The 20,049-nt window shown below is 50.8% G+C and overlaps 1 protein-coding gene across 4 annotated transcripts in view; it reads right to left on the reverse strand.

The window, feature by feature from the left end:
* The window catches only part of ARHGEF18 (Rho/Rac guanine nucleotide exchange factor 18), a 116,598-nt gene that overhangs the window by 88,866 nt on the left and 7,683 nt on the right, over positions 1 to 20,049 (reverse strand). For 3 of the 4 annotated variants that reach the window (XM_064381994.1, XM_064381996.1, XM_064381997.1), the window contains exons 2-10: positions 16,725 to 16,849; positions 10,554 to 10,813; positions 8,611 to 8,761; positions 7,769 to 7,883; positions 6,315 to 6,372; positions 5,651 to 5,695; positions 3,625 to 3,702; positions 1,640 to 1,742; positions 1,045 to 1,186 (exon numbers count right to left, since the gene is read on the reverse strand). In XM_064381994.1, coding sequence (XP_064238064.1) covers positions 1,045 to 1,186; positions 1,640 to 1,742; positions 3,625 to 3,702; positions 5,651 to 5,695; positions 6,315 to 6,372; positions 7,769 to 7,883; positions 8,611 to 8,761; positions 10,554 to 10,813; positions 16,725 to 16,849 — 1,077 coding nt within the window. The remainder of the gene's footprint in view (positions 1 to 1,044; positions 1,187 to 1,639; positions 1,743 to 3,624; positions 3,703 to 5,650; positions 5,696 to 6,314; positions 6,373 to 7,768; positions 7,884 to 8,610; positions 8,762 to 10,553; positions 10,814 to 16,724; positions 16,850 to 20,049) is intronic. The other variant, XM_064381995.1, reaches the window with a different exon arrangement.

Below are 20,049 nucleotides of genomic sequence, written 5' to 3' on the forward strand. Positions count from 1 at the left end.
TTTTAGCCATGTCTGGAGACATTTTTGGTTGTTGCAACCAGAGGCGGGACGGTGGAGGCCAGGGATGCTACTAAATATCCCACAATGCACAGGACAGCCCCTTAGAGCAAACAGTTACCTGGCCCCAAATGTTGACAGTGCTGTGAACTAGCCCCAGTTCTGCCAGCCACTGACTGCAGTTTGGACTCTTGCTACAAACAGCGCACACGTCTTTTCTAACATGCAGTCGCCACCACCTTCAAAGTGGAGCTCATTTGCAAAAAGACCAAGTTCTAAATCCCAGCAACAACCTCAGCCATCTCTTTCTGGGAGTCTCTTGAATCCGGTCCTCTTTCTTGAGTAGAGACCCTTCGACTCGCAACCCCACAACCACCAAGGGCCCCAAGAGGCAGAAAACTGGCCTGCTACGGATACAATTGTATCCCCACCACCACCAAATTCATATGTTACCATCCTACTCCGCCATTTCTCCTTTTGGATGTGACCTTATTTGTAAACTGAATCTTTGCGGATGTAAATAAGCTAAGATGAGGCCACACGAGTCTGGTGAGCCCCTAATCCAATATGACTGGTATCCTCATAGAAAGGGGAAATTGGGACCTGGGGCCATGTGAGGCTGAGAGATGACCAGAAGCCAGGAGAGATGCCTGGAATGGATCATTTCCTGGCACCTGCATGTGGAGCTCAGCCCTTGATCTCAGACTTCATCCTCCAGAACTGCAGGGCAATATATCTCTGATGGTTAAGCCACCTGGTACGTGGTGCGTTGTCATGACAGCCCTAGCAAACTCAAACACGGCTTGAGTCCAGATGCTGCAGGAGGATTCCTGCAATGGCAAAAGAGACTGTTGCCCGTTCCAAGTTACCCCAAGAGCCCCTGTGCCCAGGGACCCATCCCTGGCTCTCTCCAGGGAGCCGCCCAGCAGAGGGCGAAACAGAACGAGGATGCAGACATGAAAAGAGGCCAGAGGAGTATGATTGAGAGGACGTGAAGAAGAGAAAGTGGCTGCCATCCAGGACGATGGATTGGGCCACCAGACTTACCTGAGCTCAAGAAGGGTTTGCCACACAGGGGGCAGCTGGAGGGGCTGGAGAAGGTCCCCTGTACCAGCTGATGCCCATTGACACACTCCCGCCTCTCTCGGGCATCCTGGCCCTTCTCCTTTAGATGTGCTGGGCTCTTTGCCTGGATGGGACAGAGGTGGGTCTCAGGATGCTAGGATGCCCTCTGCAGGGGCCGGCCCTCTCTCTCTCTCTCTCTTTTTAAGATCCAGCTGGAGTGCAGTGGCACAATCTTGGCTCACTGCAACCTCTGCCTCCCGGGTTCAAGCCACTCTCCTGCCTCAGCCTCCCAAGTAGCTGGGATTACAGATGCCCACCACCACACCCATCTAATTTTTGTATTTTCAGTAGAGACAGGGTTTCACCATGTTGGCCAGGCTGGTCTCGAACTCCTGACCTCAGGTGAACCACCCGCCTTAGACTCCCAAAGTGCTGGGATCACAGGCGTGAACGACTGTGCCTGGTAGGTACTGGGCCCTCAGCCCACCGCCAGCTCCAATCACAGGACTCCTGGGCTAAGGGCAGCATGCCAAGCTTGGGAAGGCAGAGGGGAACCCCGCGGCTCAGCTTCCCTCACCTTCTCCTTCTGCCTGGTCACGCGACTGCGGAGGCAGCTCAGCCTGCGCTTCACACTGGTGCTCTTGTCACTCTTCTCATTCTTGCCAGCACTGTCCTCGCTCCTGATGAGAGGGAAGGTCCATCAGAGGGGGCCGGGGCCATTCTGAGGCAACCCTGTGCGTTACTCCAGGAATCCACCTGGACTCTGTCTCCCTGTGGCCTCCTGGTCCTGCCTTAGCCCTTCCCTAGTCCTTGACTTCCTCCTCTCCTCCCTCCTTCCCTCTCTTACTTACTGTGGGAAGTAGAAAAAGTTTCTTTTTAACATTTCCTTTCTTGTTAAAAAATCAGTGTGCTAATAACCTTGGGAAGCCCTATCCTATGTAGCTGTTAGACATGCCATGCTTACAGGCACGTAGAACATTCTATGTCCTTGTAGTTTAACCAAAATATCTGTGCTGGACATGCTCACAGGCATGTCCCAGCTCTCCATTGTTTTACCTGTTAGAAAGGTTTTAAGTTGTTAGCCAGTAGGGTTTTACTTTAAATGGTGAGGTCTGGCTCCAGCCAACAGAAATCAGACACAGCGGTAAGGACAACCCCAAATGCATAAGGAATAAATGTGTGTGTTTTCCTTTGTTCATTGTACTCTCGTGGCACAGTGGTTAGCGAGGGTACCCTTCCTACAGTCCAGGAAGTAAAAATTGCATTGCTGAAAAATCCTTTGTTCAGTGCTAATTTTTCTTTTCTTTTTTTTTTTTTTGAGATGGAGTTTTCACTCTTGTTGCCCAGGCCGGAGTGCAATGGCACAATCATGGCTCACTACAATCTCTGCCTCCCGGGTTCAAGCGATTCTCCTGCCTCAGCCTCCTGAGTAGCTGGGATTACAGGCATGCGCCACAACGCCCGGCTAATTTTTTTTGTATTTTTAGTAGAGACGGGGTTTCTCCATGTTGGGAAGGCTGGTCTCAAACTCCTGACCTCAGGTGATCCACCCGCCTTGTGCTGGGATCACAGGTATGAGCTGCCGCACCCAGCCTCAGTGCTAATTTTTCTTTGCAGCACCGAGCATCTATTTCCAACACTTAGTCACTCAGCAAACATGAATAAATGTTTGCAAAGTTCTGGGAGCTTTGGGGACTGGGTTTGCAGAGGGAAATGCAACATGATCTCAGGCTTAGGTCCCTCCATGCCTGGCCTGGGAATCTTGGCTCTGCTCACTGCTGATTTTCCCCTCTAATTCATGTCCCCGACCCCCAACTGGTATCTAATTGGCATTTATTTATGTATTTAGTTAGTTACTTTGAGACAGAGTCTCACTCTGTCACCCAGGCTGGAGTGCAGTGGCGCAATCTTGGCTCACTGCAACCTCTGCCTCCAAGGTTCAAGTGATTCTCCTGCCTCAGTCTCCTGAGTAGCTGGGATTACAGGCACCTGCAACCATGCCTGGCTAATTTTTGTATTTTTAGTAGAGATTGGGTTTCACCATGTTGGCCAGGATGGTCTTGAATTCCTGACGTTAGACAATCCTCCCCCACTGCCCACAGTCTCCCAAAGTGCTGGGATTATAAGCATGAACCACCATACCCGGCCCCCACTGCTCTTCAGGATAAAGTCTGAGCTCCTTTGTGTCACTGAAGTGGTCTGGTCTCTGCTGGTTTCTCCCCTCTTCCCTCCTCCCAGCCCCACTCTGATGTCATTCTCTAAGCCTTCTACTTCTGTTTTGTTTCCTTCATCCTCATCTGCACATACTGGCAAACTCCTACTCTTCCGTCAGAACCCTGCTTACATTGTCACCTCCTCCAGGAAGTCTTCCTCTGTCCTCTCAGGGTATATGAGAGCCTCACCCCTCCCTTCCCTGCCAGCTCCCACCATTGCACTGATGAGGGCTCCTGCTCCTGCCCCCAGCAAGGGGGCCTGGCCCAGAGAGGACGCTCCGTAAACACTTGTTGGAATCCAAGGCTGCCCCCCCCGCAGTTCTCACTTGCAGCAGGTCTGTGTACTTACTCCGACAGGAACTCAAACCAGGTCAGGCTCGAGTGGGCTCCGCCAGGGCTGGCTGACATGCAAGCCCTCTGCCGGGCCCTGCGGGGTCAGAGGGGACAGACACCTGGGTCGGCAGCCTGCTCTCCCCCTCACCAACCCAGTGCTGCTAAGTACAGGCTTGCTCCAGGTGCCCCATCTAACAACCCACCCATCCTTGACACTCTGGGCTTGCATATGGGACATTATGACAGGTTTTCCAGCAGAGGGCAGTAACGTGTGTCGGCAGAACAAAATCAGTGTATCAGGAAGTTTTGTTTTGTTTTGTTTTTTTAATAGAGACGGGGTCTCGCTCTGTTGCCCAGGCTGGAGTGCAGCGGTGCAATCATAGCTCACTGCAGCCTCGACCTCTTGGGCTCGAGCGATCCTCCTGCCTCAGTCTCCTGAGTAGCTGGGACTATAGGCAGGTGCCACCATGCCTGGCTAATTTTTATTTTTATTTTATTTTATATTTATTTATTTTGAGATGGAGTTTCGCTCTTATCGCCCAGGCTGGAGTGCAATGGTGCGATCTCAGCTCACCACCTCCCCTAACTCCTGGGTTCAAGTATTTCTACTGCCTCAGCCTTCCAAGTATCTGAGATTATAGGCATGCACCACCAGGTCTGGCTCCTTTTTCTTTCTTTCTTTTTTTTTTTAACCAATTACTTAAATCTTACACAATTTCTTTCCTTTTCTTTTACTTTCTTTTTTGAGATGGAGTCTCATTCTGTTTCCCGGGCTAGAGTGCAGTGGCGTGATCTCACTCACCTCACTCACTGCAACGTCTGTCTCCCGAGTTTAAGCGAGTCTCCTGCCTCAGTCTCCCAAGTAGCTGGATTACAGCACCCGCCATTACACCCAGCTAATTTTTTGTATTTTTAGTAGCTATGGGGGTTTCACCAAGTTGGCCAGGCTGGTCTCGAACACCTGACCTTGTGATTCACCTGCCTCAGCCTCCCAAAGTGCTGGGATTACAGGCATGAGCTACCATGCCCGGCCACAAACTGTTGTTGTTGTTGTTTTTATTAATTTTAAAAAAATACAGGGTCTTGCTCTGTCACCCAGGCGGGTGTGCAGTGGCATGATCATGGCTCATGGCAGCCTTCACTGCCTGGGTTCAAGCCATTCTCCTGCGTAAAACCCCATCACCTCCCAGAGTAGCTGGGACTACAGATATGTGCCACCATGCCCAGCTAATTAAAAACAAATTTATAGAGACAGAGTCTCACTCTGTTGCCCAGGCTGGTCTCAAACTCCTGGGCTCAAACAATCCTCCCACCTCAGCCTCCCAAACTTCTGGGATTACAGGCATGAACCACCTCACCCAGCAAATTTTTGATTGTTTGTAGAGATAGATCTTGCTGTGTTTCCCAAGATGGTCTCAAACTCCCGGCCTCCAAATGATGCTCCCACCTTGGCCTCCCAAAGTGTTGGGATTACAGTGGTGTGAGCCACTGCACCTGGCTACAGGAAGAGTTTGTAACAGATGCCAGTGTCCTAGGCAGGTGGCACCTTTATCTGTTTGCTCCAAGGGACCCCCTGGGTCAGTGGGAGCCTGCTCCTCTCCAGCTCTTGTCTTCTATCCTCCTCCCTCCTCTCCTGCCCCATTTTTCTTCCTTGAACCCAGCCTTCTCTGTTTTCTTTCTTTTTTTTTTTTGAGACAATCTCACTGTGTTGCCCAGGCTGGAGTGAATGGTGTGATCTTGGCTCATCACAACCTCCGCCTCTTGGGTTCAAGCGATTCTCCTGCCTCAGCCTCCCGAGTAGCTGAATTATAGGCCCGTGCCACCATGCCCGGCTAATTTTTGTATTTTTAGTAGAGACAAGGTTTCCCCATGTTGGTCAGGCTGGTCTCGAACTCCTGGCCTCAGGTGAGCCACCGTGCCCGGCCCTCACTCAGTCTTCTCTACCCCTATCTCCCATATACGTGTGCGCCCCTGCCTGCCTCCTGCTCTAGTCTCCCACTTTGTTCCCCTCTTCCCTCACGCCTGTCCCGACTCCCACTTACCCATGGTACTGTCGAAGTTCTTGAAGCACCTGCTGGACAATCAGCCTGTGGGGGTGGGGGCAGGATTAGAGCAGCCCTCGGTGGCCCCAAGTTACAGATGCTCTCCCGGAGACAAACTGGGGTTGCCCGTCCAGGCCTTGGGTGGCTCATGCCTATAATCCCAGGACTTTGGGAGGCCGAGGTGGGTGGATCACTTGAAGTCAGGGGTTCAAGACCAGCCTGACCAACACGGTGAAACCCCGTCTCGACAAGACATACAAAAACTAGCTGGGCATGGTGGTGGGCGCCTGTAGTCCCAGCTACTCTGGAGACTGAGGCAGGAGAATTGCTTGAACCTGGGAGGCAGAGGCTGCAGTGAGCCGAGATCACATCATTGCACTCCAGCCTGGGTCACAGAGCAAAACTCTGTCTCACACATATGCCCAAAAAGTCACAATTACCTCTCAAGGCGACATTAATAACCTTTCTGAGGGGCTTAGATCCCTCCCCCAGGGAAGACGGATGGTGTCAGAAAGGAGATGAGGTTATAGTGGACTGGTGGGATGGTATCAGGCCCCGGTCACTTACAGGCAGCACTCTGCACCCTGGCTCCCCTCCTCCCTCAGCCCTGACTGTCCAGCCTGTCCACTGGGGGTCCCTCCCCCACCACGAGGCAGAAACTCACACATGATCTGGCTCCACGTGGTCTTTTTCCATGCACTCCAGCGCTGGAGGTTCTAGGCCTGGAAGAAGCCCCCATCCCAGGAAGCACAGTTGTGAGGGGCTCTGGGACAGGACCAGCCCAGCAGGGCCCTCCCGGATACCACCCTGGGCCCCTGCAGAACTGGAGGACATGCAGACAGAGCCTGTGCTCTCAGGGAACAGAGACGAGAAGAGGACAGAGAGCCAGGGACAAACGCAGGTGTCCCCAGTGTCTCAGGAGCACTTACAACCTATGAAGTGTTTTACATGTGTGAGCTCAGCAGACTCTCTGAGTGGCCTTAAGGAGATATGCTTATTGTCCCCACTCACCTTTTTTCTTTTTTCTTTTTTTTTTTGAGATGGAGTCTCACTCTGTTGCCCAGGCTGGAGTGCAGTGGCGTGATCTCAGTTCACTGCAACCTCCGCCTCCCGGATTTAAGCAATTCTCCTGCCTCAGCCTCTCAAGTAGCTGGGATTACAGGCACCCGTCACCATACCCAGCTGATTTTTTTATTTTTAGTAGAGACGGGCTTTCACCATATTGGCCAGGAGTTTGAGACCATATCATTCACCATATTATCATGCCTATAATCCCAGCACTTTCGGAGGCAGAGGCAGGCAGATCACTTGAGGCCAAGAGTTCGAGACCAGCCTGGCCAACATGATGAAACCCTGTCTCTATTACAAATACAGAAACTAGCTGGGCGTGGTAGCGATGCTTGTGGTCCCAGCTACTTGAGAGGCTGAGGCAGGAGAATTGCTTGAACCGGCGAGGTGGAGGTTGCAGTGAGCTGAGGTTGCACCACTGCACTCCAACCTGGGTGACAGAGTGAGACTCCATCTAAAAAAAAAAAATAATAATAGGCTAGGCGCAGTGGCTCACACCTGTAATCCCAGCACTTTGGGAGGCCGAGGCGGGCAGATCACGAGGTCAAGAGATGGAGACCATCCTGTCCAACATAGTGAAAACCAGTCTCTACCAAAAATACAAAAATTAGCTGGGTGTGGTGGCGTGCGCCTGTAGTCCCAGCTACTCTGGAGGCTGAGGCAGGAGAATGGCTGGAACCCCAACAGAGGTTGCATTGAGCTGAGATGGCGCCATTGCACTCCAGCCTGGGCACCAAGAGTGAAACCCAGTCTCGAAAATTATAATGATAATAATAATAATAATAGTCAGAGAGAGGAGAGAATCTTGGGGACAAGGTCATTACAATAGGCAGTGTCACACTGGCTCAAGGGCTGCAGGGAGAGGAGGAGGGACAGATGCTGGAGGTCCCTTTCCCTCTCTGGCTTCCCTCAGCGTTCTGCTCAGTCCCTGTAGAACAATTCCCTGGGTCCCATCTGAAGTCCCATCAAGGGGCCCTTCAGGAGGAACCCCCTCCCTGCCTCCTCTTCCCCCAACGTGGTTTGAATGAAGGAAGCTCCCAGGCTGGCTACCTTGAACAGGTGGAGTGACCACTTCCAAACCCGGAGAGAGTTCCAGGGAGCGGATCTCATAGAAGGACCCAGGAACGGACCTTGACCTCACTGTTTTCTTGGGGCTGTCACATTCCTGCAGGGAATTAAACATCTCACTAAGCTGGGAAGGCAGCCTGGACTGCAGGCAGGTTCCCCAGGTTGAGGGTCCCCAGCCACAGCCAGGGCCACCTCCAGGGAAATGGACACACACTCGTCCAAGCCCCAACCCCCAGCCAACCTCCCCGGACAGAGCATGGGTTCTGCCCCTCCCTCCCCAGCCACAGGGCTGTAGTCCTGATCAAGGAGCCCCCAGCTATGAGCTGGCGCCCCAAATATCAGAGCCACAGGTTCCAACAATGGCCAGGAATTTCCCCAAGGGTCATTTGTGGTCACAGTCAAAAATATCCCAGCCATCGGCCACAGCTCCAAGCATGCATTCATCTACATTTGCACCTCAGATCTCAGGTCAGAGACAAATTCTCCCTAGCTGCAGACCCCAGCCACAGACACAGCTGCCTTCCAGCTGCAGGCTACACTCCCGGATCAGACACCCCCATCAACTTTCCTCCAGCCCCTGGGTTGCAGTCATGACCTTGCATAGCCTGTCCTAGATGCTTACCCAGAGAAAACCCTTCAGGCCTGGGCTGCAATCTTAGGACCCAGAGACGCCCGAGGCATGACCCATGCCATAGGCAAGCAGCCCCAACCCCCATGGCAGGTAACCCCCACCCACCCTGGCAAGTCTCTCCTTCCTACCCATAGCAATGGCTTCTGGGCCCCTAAGTGTGCTATTGTTAGGGGTGGCTTCAGGCTACACCCACCTTGCCTGGGCTCTCTGCAGGGGTCCCGCCCCCAGACGGACACCCTTGGGTCCAAGTCTTCAGTCCTCCTCCCGGCAGGTTCAAAGTGAGGCTGGCCAGCGTTCGAGGGAGGCAGGGCTCCTCATCCACAGCTGAGGCATTGAGGCTGAGCCTGATGGGAGAGGACCGGGTACTGGGGCTTCAGCAGGCATCCGGGGGATGAGGCTTGAGAGAACCTGTAAGGGGGCCCTTCCAGGACAGGGAAGGATGCGGAGGCCACAGAGAGGGGTCCAGACCTCCCAATATCAGAGGACTCGGTGACAAGGAGGAGGGGGAGAAGAAAGCCAACCTGGTGAGATTTGTTGGAGCTACATTTGTATCTCAGATCGTTTTTGCACAGACTGGATTTCCTCTTTCTTTCTTTCATTCCTTCTTTCTTTCTTCTTTCTTTCCTTCCTTCTTTCTTTTTTCCTTCCTTTCTTCCCTCCCTCCCTCTTTTCTTTTCTCCTTCCTTTCTTCCTTCCCTCCCTCCCTCTTTTCTTTTCTCCTTCCTTCCCTCCCTCCCTCCTTCCTTCCTCTCTCTCTCTCTCTCTCTCTGACAGAATCTTGCTCTGTCACCCAGGCTGGACTGCAGTGACATGATCTCAGCTCACTGCAACCTCTGCCTCCCAGGTTCAAGCAATTCTCCTGCCTTAGCCTCCCAAGTAGCTGGGATTACAGGCATGTGCCACCATGCCCAGCTAATATTTATATTTTTAGTAGAGATGAGGGTTCACCATGTTGGCCAGGCTGTTCTCGAACTCCTGACCTCAAGTGATCCAACCACTTCAGCCTCCCTAAGTGCTGTATTTATAGCTGCTCCCCATCGCTGGCATGACCACCTGAGCTCTGCCTCCTGTCAGATGAGTGGCAGCATTAGATTCTCAAAGGAGCGGGGGAATGGTGGCTCATGCCTGTAATTCCAGCACTTGGGAGGCTGAGGCAGGCAGATCCCCTGAGGTCAGGAGCTCAAGACCAGTCTGGCCAACATGGTGAAACTCCATCTCTACTAAAACTATAAAAAGTTAGCTGGGTGTGGTGATGTGAACCTATACTCCTGACTACTTGGGAGCCTGAGGCAGGAGAATTGCTTGAACCTGGGAGGCGGAGGTTGTAGTGAGCCAAGATTGTGCCATTACACTCCAGCCTGAGCCACAGAGTGAGATTCTGTCTCAAAAAAAAAAAAAAAATTCTCATAGGAGCCAGAACCCTATTGTGACCCACACATGTGAGGCATCTAGGTTGCATGCTCCTTATGAGAATCTAGGCTGGGCGCGGTGGCTCATGCCTGTAATCCCAGCACTTTGGGAGGCCGAGGCAGGTGGATCACGAGGTCAGGAGTTTGACACCAGCCTGGCCAACATGGTGAAACCCTGTATCTAAAAAGACAAAAATTAGCCAGGCATGGTGGTGCACACCTGTAATCCCAGCTACTCAGGAGGCTGGGGCAGGAGAATCACTTGAACTCGGAAGGTGGAGGTTGCAGTGAGCTGAGATTGCACCACTTCATTCCAGCCTGGGTGACAGAGCGTGACTCCGTCTCAAAAAAAAAAAAAAAAAAAAACAATGGCTGATGGCTGATGATCTGTTACTGTCTCCCCATCTATGCAGGAAACAAACTCGGGGCTCCCATTGACTCTACATTATGGTGAGTTATATAATTATTTCATTATGTATTACAATGTAATAATAATATAAGTAAAGTGCACGATAAATGGCATGTGCTTGAATTATCTGGAAACTATCCCCTGTCCCCCTGGGTCCATGGAAAAATTGTCTTCCATGAAACCAGTCCCTGGTGCTGAAAGGCTGGGGACCACGGCAGGTGCAAGGGGCAGCTTGTCCTAGGACCTGACTCTGGCCTTCTGGACCCCAGCCCTGTCCTAGAGGTGCAATGTGGGAGGCAGGCGTCGTGGCGAACTGACCTCCGCCAGCTCTCTGAGCAGCTCCGTGACCTCTCCCAGCTGCGCCGCCTTGACAGGTCCTGGGACCCTGCCAAGCTGGAAAAGACAGAATCCCTTTCCGCTTCTTCATCTGGGGGGCGGCTGTCCGGGGCCTCCCCAGGCTGGCTGTGGGAAGGGGCCCCAATGCCCAGGTCCTGCAGATACTCGCTTCCCTGAAGGGCCCCCAGATCCAGGCTGAGGTCCTCCACACTCTCACTGAGCCGCCTGGGAAAATCATCCTCCTGTAGGATGAAGAAGGAGGGAGAAGAAGACATTGATCAAGGGGTGGCAGAGTCTGGGATCTCTTGACCACGAGGTCCCTGCTCCCACCATCAAGACCCTGCCCGTCCCCCACCTGTGCATCTTGGGCTCAGTGCCTTTCTCACAGCGGGTGGGATGGAATGGGAGGGAGAAGTCCCCCAGTGCTCTGTCTAACCTGGACCTTCAAGGCCTCATCCCTGCAAAAGGACCAGAAGTCTGGTCTTCCATGCCAGATCCCCCTACTTCTAGCCTTGGCAAAGCACTGCATGTCACTGAGTTTCCATCTGATTATCTGGTTTTTTTGTTTTTTTGGAGACATAGTCTCACTCTGTTGGCCAGACTGGAATTGGAATGCAGTGGTGCAATCTCAGCTCACATTGCAATCTCCGACTCCTGGGTTCAGCGATCATCCTGCCTCAGCCTCCTGGGTAGCTAAGACTACAGGTGCCCACCTGCACGCCCAGCTAATTTTTTTTTTGTATTTTTAATAGAGACAGGGTTTCACCATGTTGGCCAGGCTGGTCTCAAACTCCTGATGTCAAGTGATCCTCCTGCCTTGGCCTCCCAAAGTGCTGGGATTACAGGCGTGAGCCACTGCATCTGCCCTGCCTGCTCACCAGCTTGTTTTAAGACTCACAAAGGGGTCCAGATGAGGTGGCTCATACCTGTAATCCTAATGCCGTGGGAGGCCAAGGCAGAAAGATCACTTGAGGCCAGGAGTGTCAGACTAATCTGGGCAACATATCAAGACTCCATCTCTACAGAAAAATTTAGGCTGGGTGTGGTGGCGCATGCCTGTAATCCCAGCACTTTGGGAGGCCAAGATGGGTGGATCGCACGGTCAAGAGATCAAGACCATCCTGACCAATGTGGTGAAACCCTGTCGCTACTAAAAATACACAAATTAGCTGGGTCTGGTGACATATGCCTGTAGTCCCAACTACTCGGGAGGCTGAGGCAGGAGAATCTCTTGAACCTGGTAAGTGGAGGTTACAGTGAGCCAAGATCATGACACTGCACTCTAGCCTGGTGACAGCAAGACTCTGTCTGAAAAAAAAATTTTTTTTTTTTAAATTAGCCAAGCTTGGTGACGTGTGCCTGTTGTCCCAGCTAATCAGGAGGCTAACGAGGGAGGATCACTTGAATCCAGGAGTTTGAGGCTGTAGTGAGCTATGATCATACCACTGCACTCCAGCCTGGGCAACAAAGTGAGACCCTGTCTATAAAATAATAATAATAATAAAGCTCACAAAATAGTACATCTGTTTATTTGCAAAATCGCCACATGGAGGTAAGTTACCCTTGATGCTAGTGGTGCAATTTCAGGCAGTGTCGGGGTTCTTAATCTTACCCCTGTGCTGCTTGGAGTATCTCTTCAAATGTCTCCTGAAACCTTTTTTTCAGGGCGGGGGAGGAGTCTCGCACTGTCACCAGGCTGGAGTACCAGTGCAATGGCGTGATCTTGGCTCACTGCAACCTCCGCCTCCTGGTTTCAAGCAATTCTCCTGCCTTAGCCTCCTGAGTAGCTGGGATTACAGGTGACTGCCACCACGCCTAATTTTTGTATTTTTAGTAGATTTGGGGTTTCACTATGTTGGCCAGGCTGGTCTCGAACTCCTGATCTCATGATCCGCCCACCTCAGCCCTCCAAAGTGCTGATACTACAGGCGTGAGCCACCATAGCTAGCTTAACTTTGAAAAATGCTGCACAGGAATATTGTTTATCTTTTTGTTTGTTTGTTTTGAGACAGAGTCTCACTCTGTTGCCCAGGTTGGAGTGCAGAGGCGCAATCTCACCTCACTGCAACCTACACCTCCTCGGTTCAAGTGATTCTCTTGCCTCACCCTCCCAAGTAGCTGGGATTATAGGTGCACACCACCACGCCTGGCAGATTTTTGTATGTTTTTTAGTAGAAATGGGGTTTCCCCATGTTGGCCAGGCTGGTCTCAAACTCCTGGCCTCAAGTGATCCACCCGCCTTGGCCTCCCAAAGTGGTGGGATTACAGGTATGAGCCACTGTCCCTTGCCTGAATACTATTTATCCTAATGAATTTTTAAAGCATCTACTTAAATTTTATGTCCAAGGCAAGTGTCTCACCCTTATCCTGGCTTGGGAGGGAGACTCCCTCCTCAGCCTCCTGAGTAGCTGGGATCTCACTTCACTGCAACCTCCACCTCCTGGGTTCAAGTGATTCTCCTGCCTCAGCCTCCTGAGTAGCTGGGATTACAGGTGCCTGCCACCACACCAAGCTAGTTTTTGCATTTTTAGTAGAGACGGTGTTTTACCATGTTGGCCAGGCTGATCTCAAACTCCTGATCTCAGGTAATTCACCTGCCTCAGCCTCCCAAAGTGCTGGGACTACAGGCATGCACCACCACAGCTGGTGAATTTTTATTTTTATTTTTTAGTAGAAAGGGGATTTCATGATGTTGGCTAGGATGGTTTTGAACTCCTGACCTCAAGTGATCAGCCGGCCTCAGTCTCCCAAAGTGTTGAGATTACAGGCGTTAGCGCCTGGGCCCATATCTTAACCTCTTTTTTTTTTTTTTTTTGAGACAGAGTCTCGCTCTGTTGCCCAGTGCAGTGGTACGATCTCGGCTTACTGCAACTTCTGCCTCCCTGGTTCAGTTGATTCTCCTGCCTCAGCCTCCTGAGTAGCTGGGATTACAGGTGCATGCTACCACGCCCAGCTAATTTTTCTATTTTTAGTAGAGACAGGGTTTCACCATGTTGGTCAGGCTGGTCTCCAACTCCTGCACTAGGCCTCCCAAAGTGTTGGGATTACAGGTGTGAGCAACCATGCCTGGGCCCACATCTTAACCATTTTTAAGCGTCCAGTTCAGCATCATTAAGCATACTCCCGTTGCTGTGAAACCATCATCTCCATCTATCTCCAGAACTTCCTCATCTTCCCAAACTAAAATTCTGTGCCCATGAAACACTCCCTCCTCGCTCCCCTCCGCAGCCCCTGGGGCTTTCCACCCTTCTATTTTCCGTCTCCATGAACTGCCTTGGAATCCCACCAATTTGGGAGGATCGCTTGAGCCCAGGAGTTTGAGACCAGCCTGGACAACATAGCAAGACCCCATCTCTACACAAAACTTATAAAGTGAGCTGGGCATGGTGGCAGGTTCCTGTAGTCCCAGCTACTTGGGAGGCTGAGGTGGGAGGATCACTGGATACTGGGAGGCTGAAGCTACAGTGAGCTGTGATCGTGCTATTGCCCTCCAGACTGGGGAACAGAGCAAGACCCTGTCTCCAAAAAAAAAAAAAGTGTCGGGGTGGTGGGGAGTAAATCTATGAACCCGACAAGTCCAGAGGCCTCCTACGAGTGGAATCAGACAGTGTTTGTCCTTTTATGTCTGGTTCATTTCACAAGCATAACGTCCGCAAGGTTCCACCACATTGCAGCACGTGTTAGAATTTCCTTCCTTCTTAAGGAAGGATCATATTCCATTGTATGGATGGACCACATCGCATTTACTCATTGTGGGAAGTAGAAAAGTTCCTTTTAAGTGTGCTAATAACTTTGTGAAGCCCTGTCCTATGTAGCTGTTGGACATGCCATGCTTACAGGCATGTAGTACATTCTATGTCCTTGTACTTTAACCAAGATGTCTGTGCTGGACGTGCTCACAGGCATGTCCCAGCTCTCCATTGCTTTTACCTGTTTAGAAAAGTTTTTTTTTGAGACGGAGTTTCGCTCTTGTTACCCAGGCTGGAGTGCAATGGCGCGATCTCGGCTCACCGCAACCTCCGCCTCCTGGGTTCAGGCAATTCTCCTGCCTCAGCCTCCTGAGTAGCTGGGATTACAGGCACGCGCTACCATGCCCAGCTAATTTTTTGTATTTTTTTTAGTAGAGACGGGGTTTCACCATGTTGACCAGGATGGTCTCGATCTCTTAACCTTGTGATCCACCCGCCTCGGCCTCCCAAAGTGCTGGGATTACAGGCACGAGCCACCTCACCCAACCTATTTTATCTGCTTTTTTGAGACAGCATCTCGCTCTGTCACCCAGGCTGGGGTGCAGTGGCACGATTGCGTTGCAGTTTTAGGTTTAACTTTCCAAGCACTCACTCCACTGCTTCACGGCCTGCCTTCCTGAATCTCTCCTTTGCGGCAGTCCTTGTTTCCCTCCCTCCTCCCTGGTGACTCCTCCTCTGCCTCCTCTTCCTCCCTCTACCTTTTGATCACCAGGGTCCCCCTTTTCCAGCCTCTTTCTAAACAGCCACAGCTCCAGCTCTGGCTGGCCCTCACGTGACTTGGGCGGCAGCCTCCTTTCAAATTCCCCCCTTACCCCCTAGATGGTTCCATTCCTACCCCTGGTGCCTGGACAAGCTCCTACTCTCTTCTCTGTCACTGCCCCCGAAAGTTTTTTTTGTGTCTCTGGTTTTCATCCGCCTGTAAATATAAACACGTTGAGACAGCCTCTTGGCCTGGCTGGGCCTCCTTCTTGCTCCTGCATCTGGCCTCCCTCAGAGGAGGCAGAGGTGGGAGCCAGGCCAGAGATGGGGTGGAACGGGGGAGTGGGTAACCGCACAGTGGGGCTGTTCCAGCTCCCACTAGCAGGTACATTGAGGGAGGGAGACAGGGGTGTCTCATCCTTCATTTCTGAGCCTGCACCTTTCCTCCGACATATCTTGGGCAAGAAAAGATGAGAGCCAGCCCAGTGGGGCCTTTCCAGGCATCTGAGTAAACATCATAGGCTGCCCCGCTGGCTCTGGCGCCCCAGAGAGGATGCTATCAATCCAAGCTCCTGCTCACTAGACCTGGGGGGAGCCTTGGGGGTGGGATCCCCCATCAAACCCAGAGGCGAAACAGCCTAGGGTTCCCCATTCTCTGGAAGGGCTCACCATGCACAGTTTCTCATAGTACATGGATAAATGCTTATTTAAAAAATGTAAACAGTTACTGATCTTGTTGTCTGTTGGAAAAGGAGACATACCCAAGCAATTTCAAGCATGTGTCCCTGATCCCATTTTGTCATGTAAAAAAGTGGCGGATTTTAAACAAAATAACAACTAAATCATAAAGCAGATCATTTTCTCCTTCCCCCTTCCCTCCTTCCCTCCTTCCCCCTTCCCTCCTTCCCTCCTTCCCTCCTTCCCCCTTCCCTCCTTCCCTCCTTCCCTCCTTCCCTCCTTCCCCCTTCCCTCCTTCCCTCCTTCCCTCCCTTCCTTCCTCTCTCCCTCCTTTCCTTCCTCTCTCCCTTCCTTCCTTTCTCCTTTCCTTTTATTCATCAATTATTCATGTATCCATCCACCATATTTCTCATCTTCCTTCCTTCTACCCACCTTTCTACTCTTTCATTCATCAACCATCCCTCTATCCTTCATTTCATCCATCCATCCTTCTACCCATCCATCCATACTTCCTTCTTTCCTTCATTCATCCATCCTCCTTCCTTCCATCAACCCATCCAGCTATCCATCTAGATTCCTTCTTTTTATTCATCCATCATTCATGTACCCATCCACCTACGGTTTTACCAATCTTTCCTTCCTTCCTTTTAGTCATCCACGATCCATTCATCCACCCAACCACACTTCTATTCCTCCATGCATCCATCTGTGCATCCATCTGTGCATTCATCCATCCATCCACCCATCCTTCCTTCCTTCTACTAATCTTTCCTTGATTTCCTTTTTCCTTCCATCTACCCAGCCATCCGTTCATCCCTCTATGGTTCCTTTCCTCCCTCTTCTCATTCCAGAACAGATTTCAGTTTCCTCATCTGTAAAACAGGACAATAACGACTTTGTAAGTTTCAGTGAGGGTTCCCTGAGATAATGTACACAAAGTGCCTGGTAAAATGCACGTGCTAAACAAAGGGTACTTGCTGCCACTGTTGTCATCAGCTCCCGCCCGTCTCAGCAGTCAGACACATGCCTGATCATCTCCCATGGCAGAGAAGAAGTCTGGGTTCTCAGGTTTCCAGGATCCACTGCTGCTCTTGGTGGCTGAAGCCACAGCTCCAGAGTCAAAGGTCTGGATACATGACTTGGGCTCAGAGCCTGTGGAGAAAGGAGGGACAAGGTGTCAGGGATAAGCTGGGAGGGCTGAGGAAGCCAGGACCTGGATTCTGCATCTGTTGCTGCTTACTCCCAAGTAGCTGGGGTTACAGGTACACGCCACTGCACCTGGCTAATTTTGTATTTTTAGTAAAGTCATGGTTTCATCATGTTGGGCCAGGCTGGTTTTGAACTCCTGACCTCAGGTGATCTGCCCGCCTCAGCCTCCCAAAGAGCTGGGATTACAGGCATGAGCCACTGCACCTGGCTGCCTTCTTCTTCTTCTTTTTTAAATTAAAAACTACTTTTAAAAACAAGCTTATTTCTCTCTTTTTTCCCTTAGAGATGAGGTCTCACAAAGTTGCCCAGGTTGGTCTCAAACTCCTGAGCTCAAGTGATCCTCCCGCCTGAGCCTCCTAAAGTGCCAGGATTACAGGTGTGAACCACCGCACCCAGTCCTAATGCCCACATTTGTAGGAGAGTCTCTAACGGTGGAGCTTGAGGCTGCCTCGTCTTTTGGGGGTGAGGAGTAAGAAGCAGAGAGCTGAGAGTTGAGCCAGCCAGGAGCCACATGCCTCAGGATCCACCTGCAGATGGAAATGCATAAGTCCCAAGAAGCTCAGCCCTAAAGCAATGACAAATTCCAGTCCATACCCCTTGCCCACAAAACATTTCATATAAATGGAATGATATACTATGTGGTCTTTCGTGACTTGCTGCTTTGACTTGACATATCTTTTGAGTTTTGTCTATAATGTAGCGTGTATCGGTGCTTCATTTGCTTTAGGGCTGAATGCTATTCAATTGTATGCAGATACTACATTTTTTGTATCCACTGATCTGCTGATGGACGCTCAGGCTTTTTCCACCACTGGGTTATTGCGAATCATGCGGCCCTGAATCATCTGTACAGGTGTTTGCGTGGATGTGTGTTTGCCATTGTCTTGGGTAGTTAACCTAGGAAGGGAATTGCTGGAGCACATGCTCATCTGTGCTTCACTTTTTGAGGAACTGCTGTTATGCAAGCTCTTCTCTGAGACAGAGTCTCGCTGTGTCGCCCCGGCTGGAGTGCAGTGGCGCCATCCCGGCTCACCGCAACCTCTGCCTCCCAGGCAACTGATTCTCTTGCCTCAGCCTGACGAGTAGCTGGGACCACAGGCGTGCAGCACCACACCTAGCTAATCTTTGTATTTTAATTAATTTATTTATTTTCTTTCTTTCTTTCTTTCTTTTTTTTTTTTTTTGGAGACATCTTTTGCCCAGGCTGGAGTGCAATGGCATGATCTCAGCTCACTGCAACCTCCGCCTCCTGGGTACAAGTGATTCTCCTGCCTCAGCCTCCTGAGTAGCTGGGATTACACGGGCCCACCACCACTCCTGGCTAATTTTTGTATTTTTAGTAGAGACAGGGTTTCACCATGTTGGTCAGGCTGGTCTCAAACTCCTGACCTTGTGATCTGCCTGCCTTGGCCTCCCAAAGTGCTAGGATTACAGGCATGAGCCACCATGCCCGGCTAATTTTTGTATTTTTAGTAGAGAGAGGGTCTTGCAATGTTGGCCAGGCTGGTCTCAAACTCCTGACCTCAGGTGATCCTCCTGCCTCGGCCTCCCAAAGTGCTGAGATTACAGGCATGAGCCACCATGCCTGGCTGAGTTTTGTTTTTATAGGGAAGCTTCTGACCCAGAAACAGGTTGAACTTGACCTGATGATGAACTCAACTCTGATCCTAGTTTCCAATGACTGAATCAACTCTGACCCTAGTTTTACAGATTGAACCCCAATCTTTGTGTCACAGACTGAGCCCTGATCCTAGTGCCATATACTAAGCCTTGATCCTGATGTCACAGACTGAACCTCATCTGGCTGTCATTGGTTGAGCACCCATTCTTCTATCATAGACTGAACCCCCATCCTAGTGTCATAGACTAAGCCTTTATCCTGGTGTCATATATTGACCCCTGATCCCAGTGTCATAGGCTAAGCCCTAATCCTGATGTCACGGTCTTCATAGTCTTAGCTCTTGTGCTGGTATCATAGACTGAACCGCGACCCTGGTGTCATAGACTGAATCTTGACCTGGCATCATAAACTGAGCCCAATCCTGGTGTCATAGGCTGAGTCCTGATTCTGATATCATGAGCTAAGCCTTAATCCTAGTGTCATAGACTGAGCTCTGTCAATTACCAACCACAATTCCCCCAGACAATTGCTAATCACATTTGTCATGGACCCTCAGTGACCCTCAGTTTAGTTTTATAGTGACCTTCGGGTTTATAGAAATTCCCTTTCTATGTAAACAGGTTTAGAGAGGTGCACTGCCTTTACCAAGGTCATACCAATCTGGTATGAGGTAGAGCTGGGAGTCAAATTCAGGTATTTCTGAATTCAAAACAAGGGTTCACAATCACCAGACTATCCTGTGCTCTGTTGGGTTGGGCACAGAAATTTTCTGGTGAATGGATAAATGGGTAGATAAATAGATGGATGGATGGATGAGTGGATGGTTGAATGGATGAGTGGGTGTGTGGATGGACAGATGGATGAATGAGTGGATAGATGGGTGGATGAATGGTTGGATAGGTGGATGTATGGGTAGGTGGATGGATGAATGAGTAGATAATTGGATGGATGGGTAGATGGATGAATGGATGTTTGAATGGATGGATGGTTGGATGGATGGAATAGTAGATGGATGGATGGATAGATGGATGGATGGATGGATGGATGGATGGAATAGTAGATTGATGGATGAATGGATGGATGGTCAGATGGTTGAAGAGTTGGTTGATAGGCTGGTTGGCTGGATAGATAGTTGGATGACTGCATGGTTGCATGGATGAATGAGTAGATAGTTGGATGGATAGATTATATGTCAGTGTCCAGAGACAGTGATGCATTACACTCAGGAGATGGCATTCTGAGGGGGTGAGGAAGGAGATGTAGAAGGAAGAGGGACAGAATTGCAGCAGAAAAGTCGCACAGGAAGGAAACCTAGGTGAGAGAGGCACAGACTGCACTCACCAGACATGCACCAATAGATTGAGGAATGAATGAAAAAGCATGAGCAGAATGGGTAATAGGAGCAGTTGATGGGGAAGGGGCACTGGGACCCTTCACTAAAAGTCTCAGTTCACCTCTCGCAAGCCTTACTTGCCTCCCCAAGTGCACCCCCTCCTTTCCCCAGGAAATTCCTCATAGGTAC

This window comes from Aotus nancymaae, unplaced genomic scaffold (assembly GCF_030222135.1).
Source record: "Aotus nancymaae isolate 86718 unplaced genomic scaffold, 86718_ANA_hifiasm-v0.15.2.pri h1tg000028l, whole genome shotgun sequence".
Classification (NCBI taxonomy): domain Eukaryota; kingdom Metazoa; phylum Chordata; class Mammalia; order Primates; family Aotidae; genus Aotus; species Aotus nancymaae.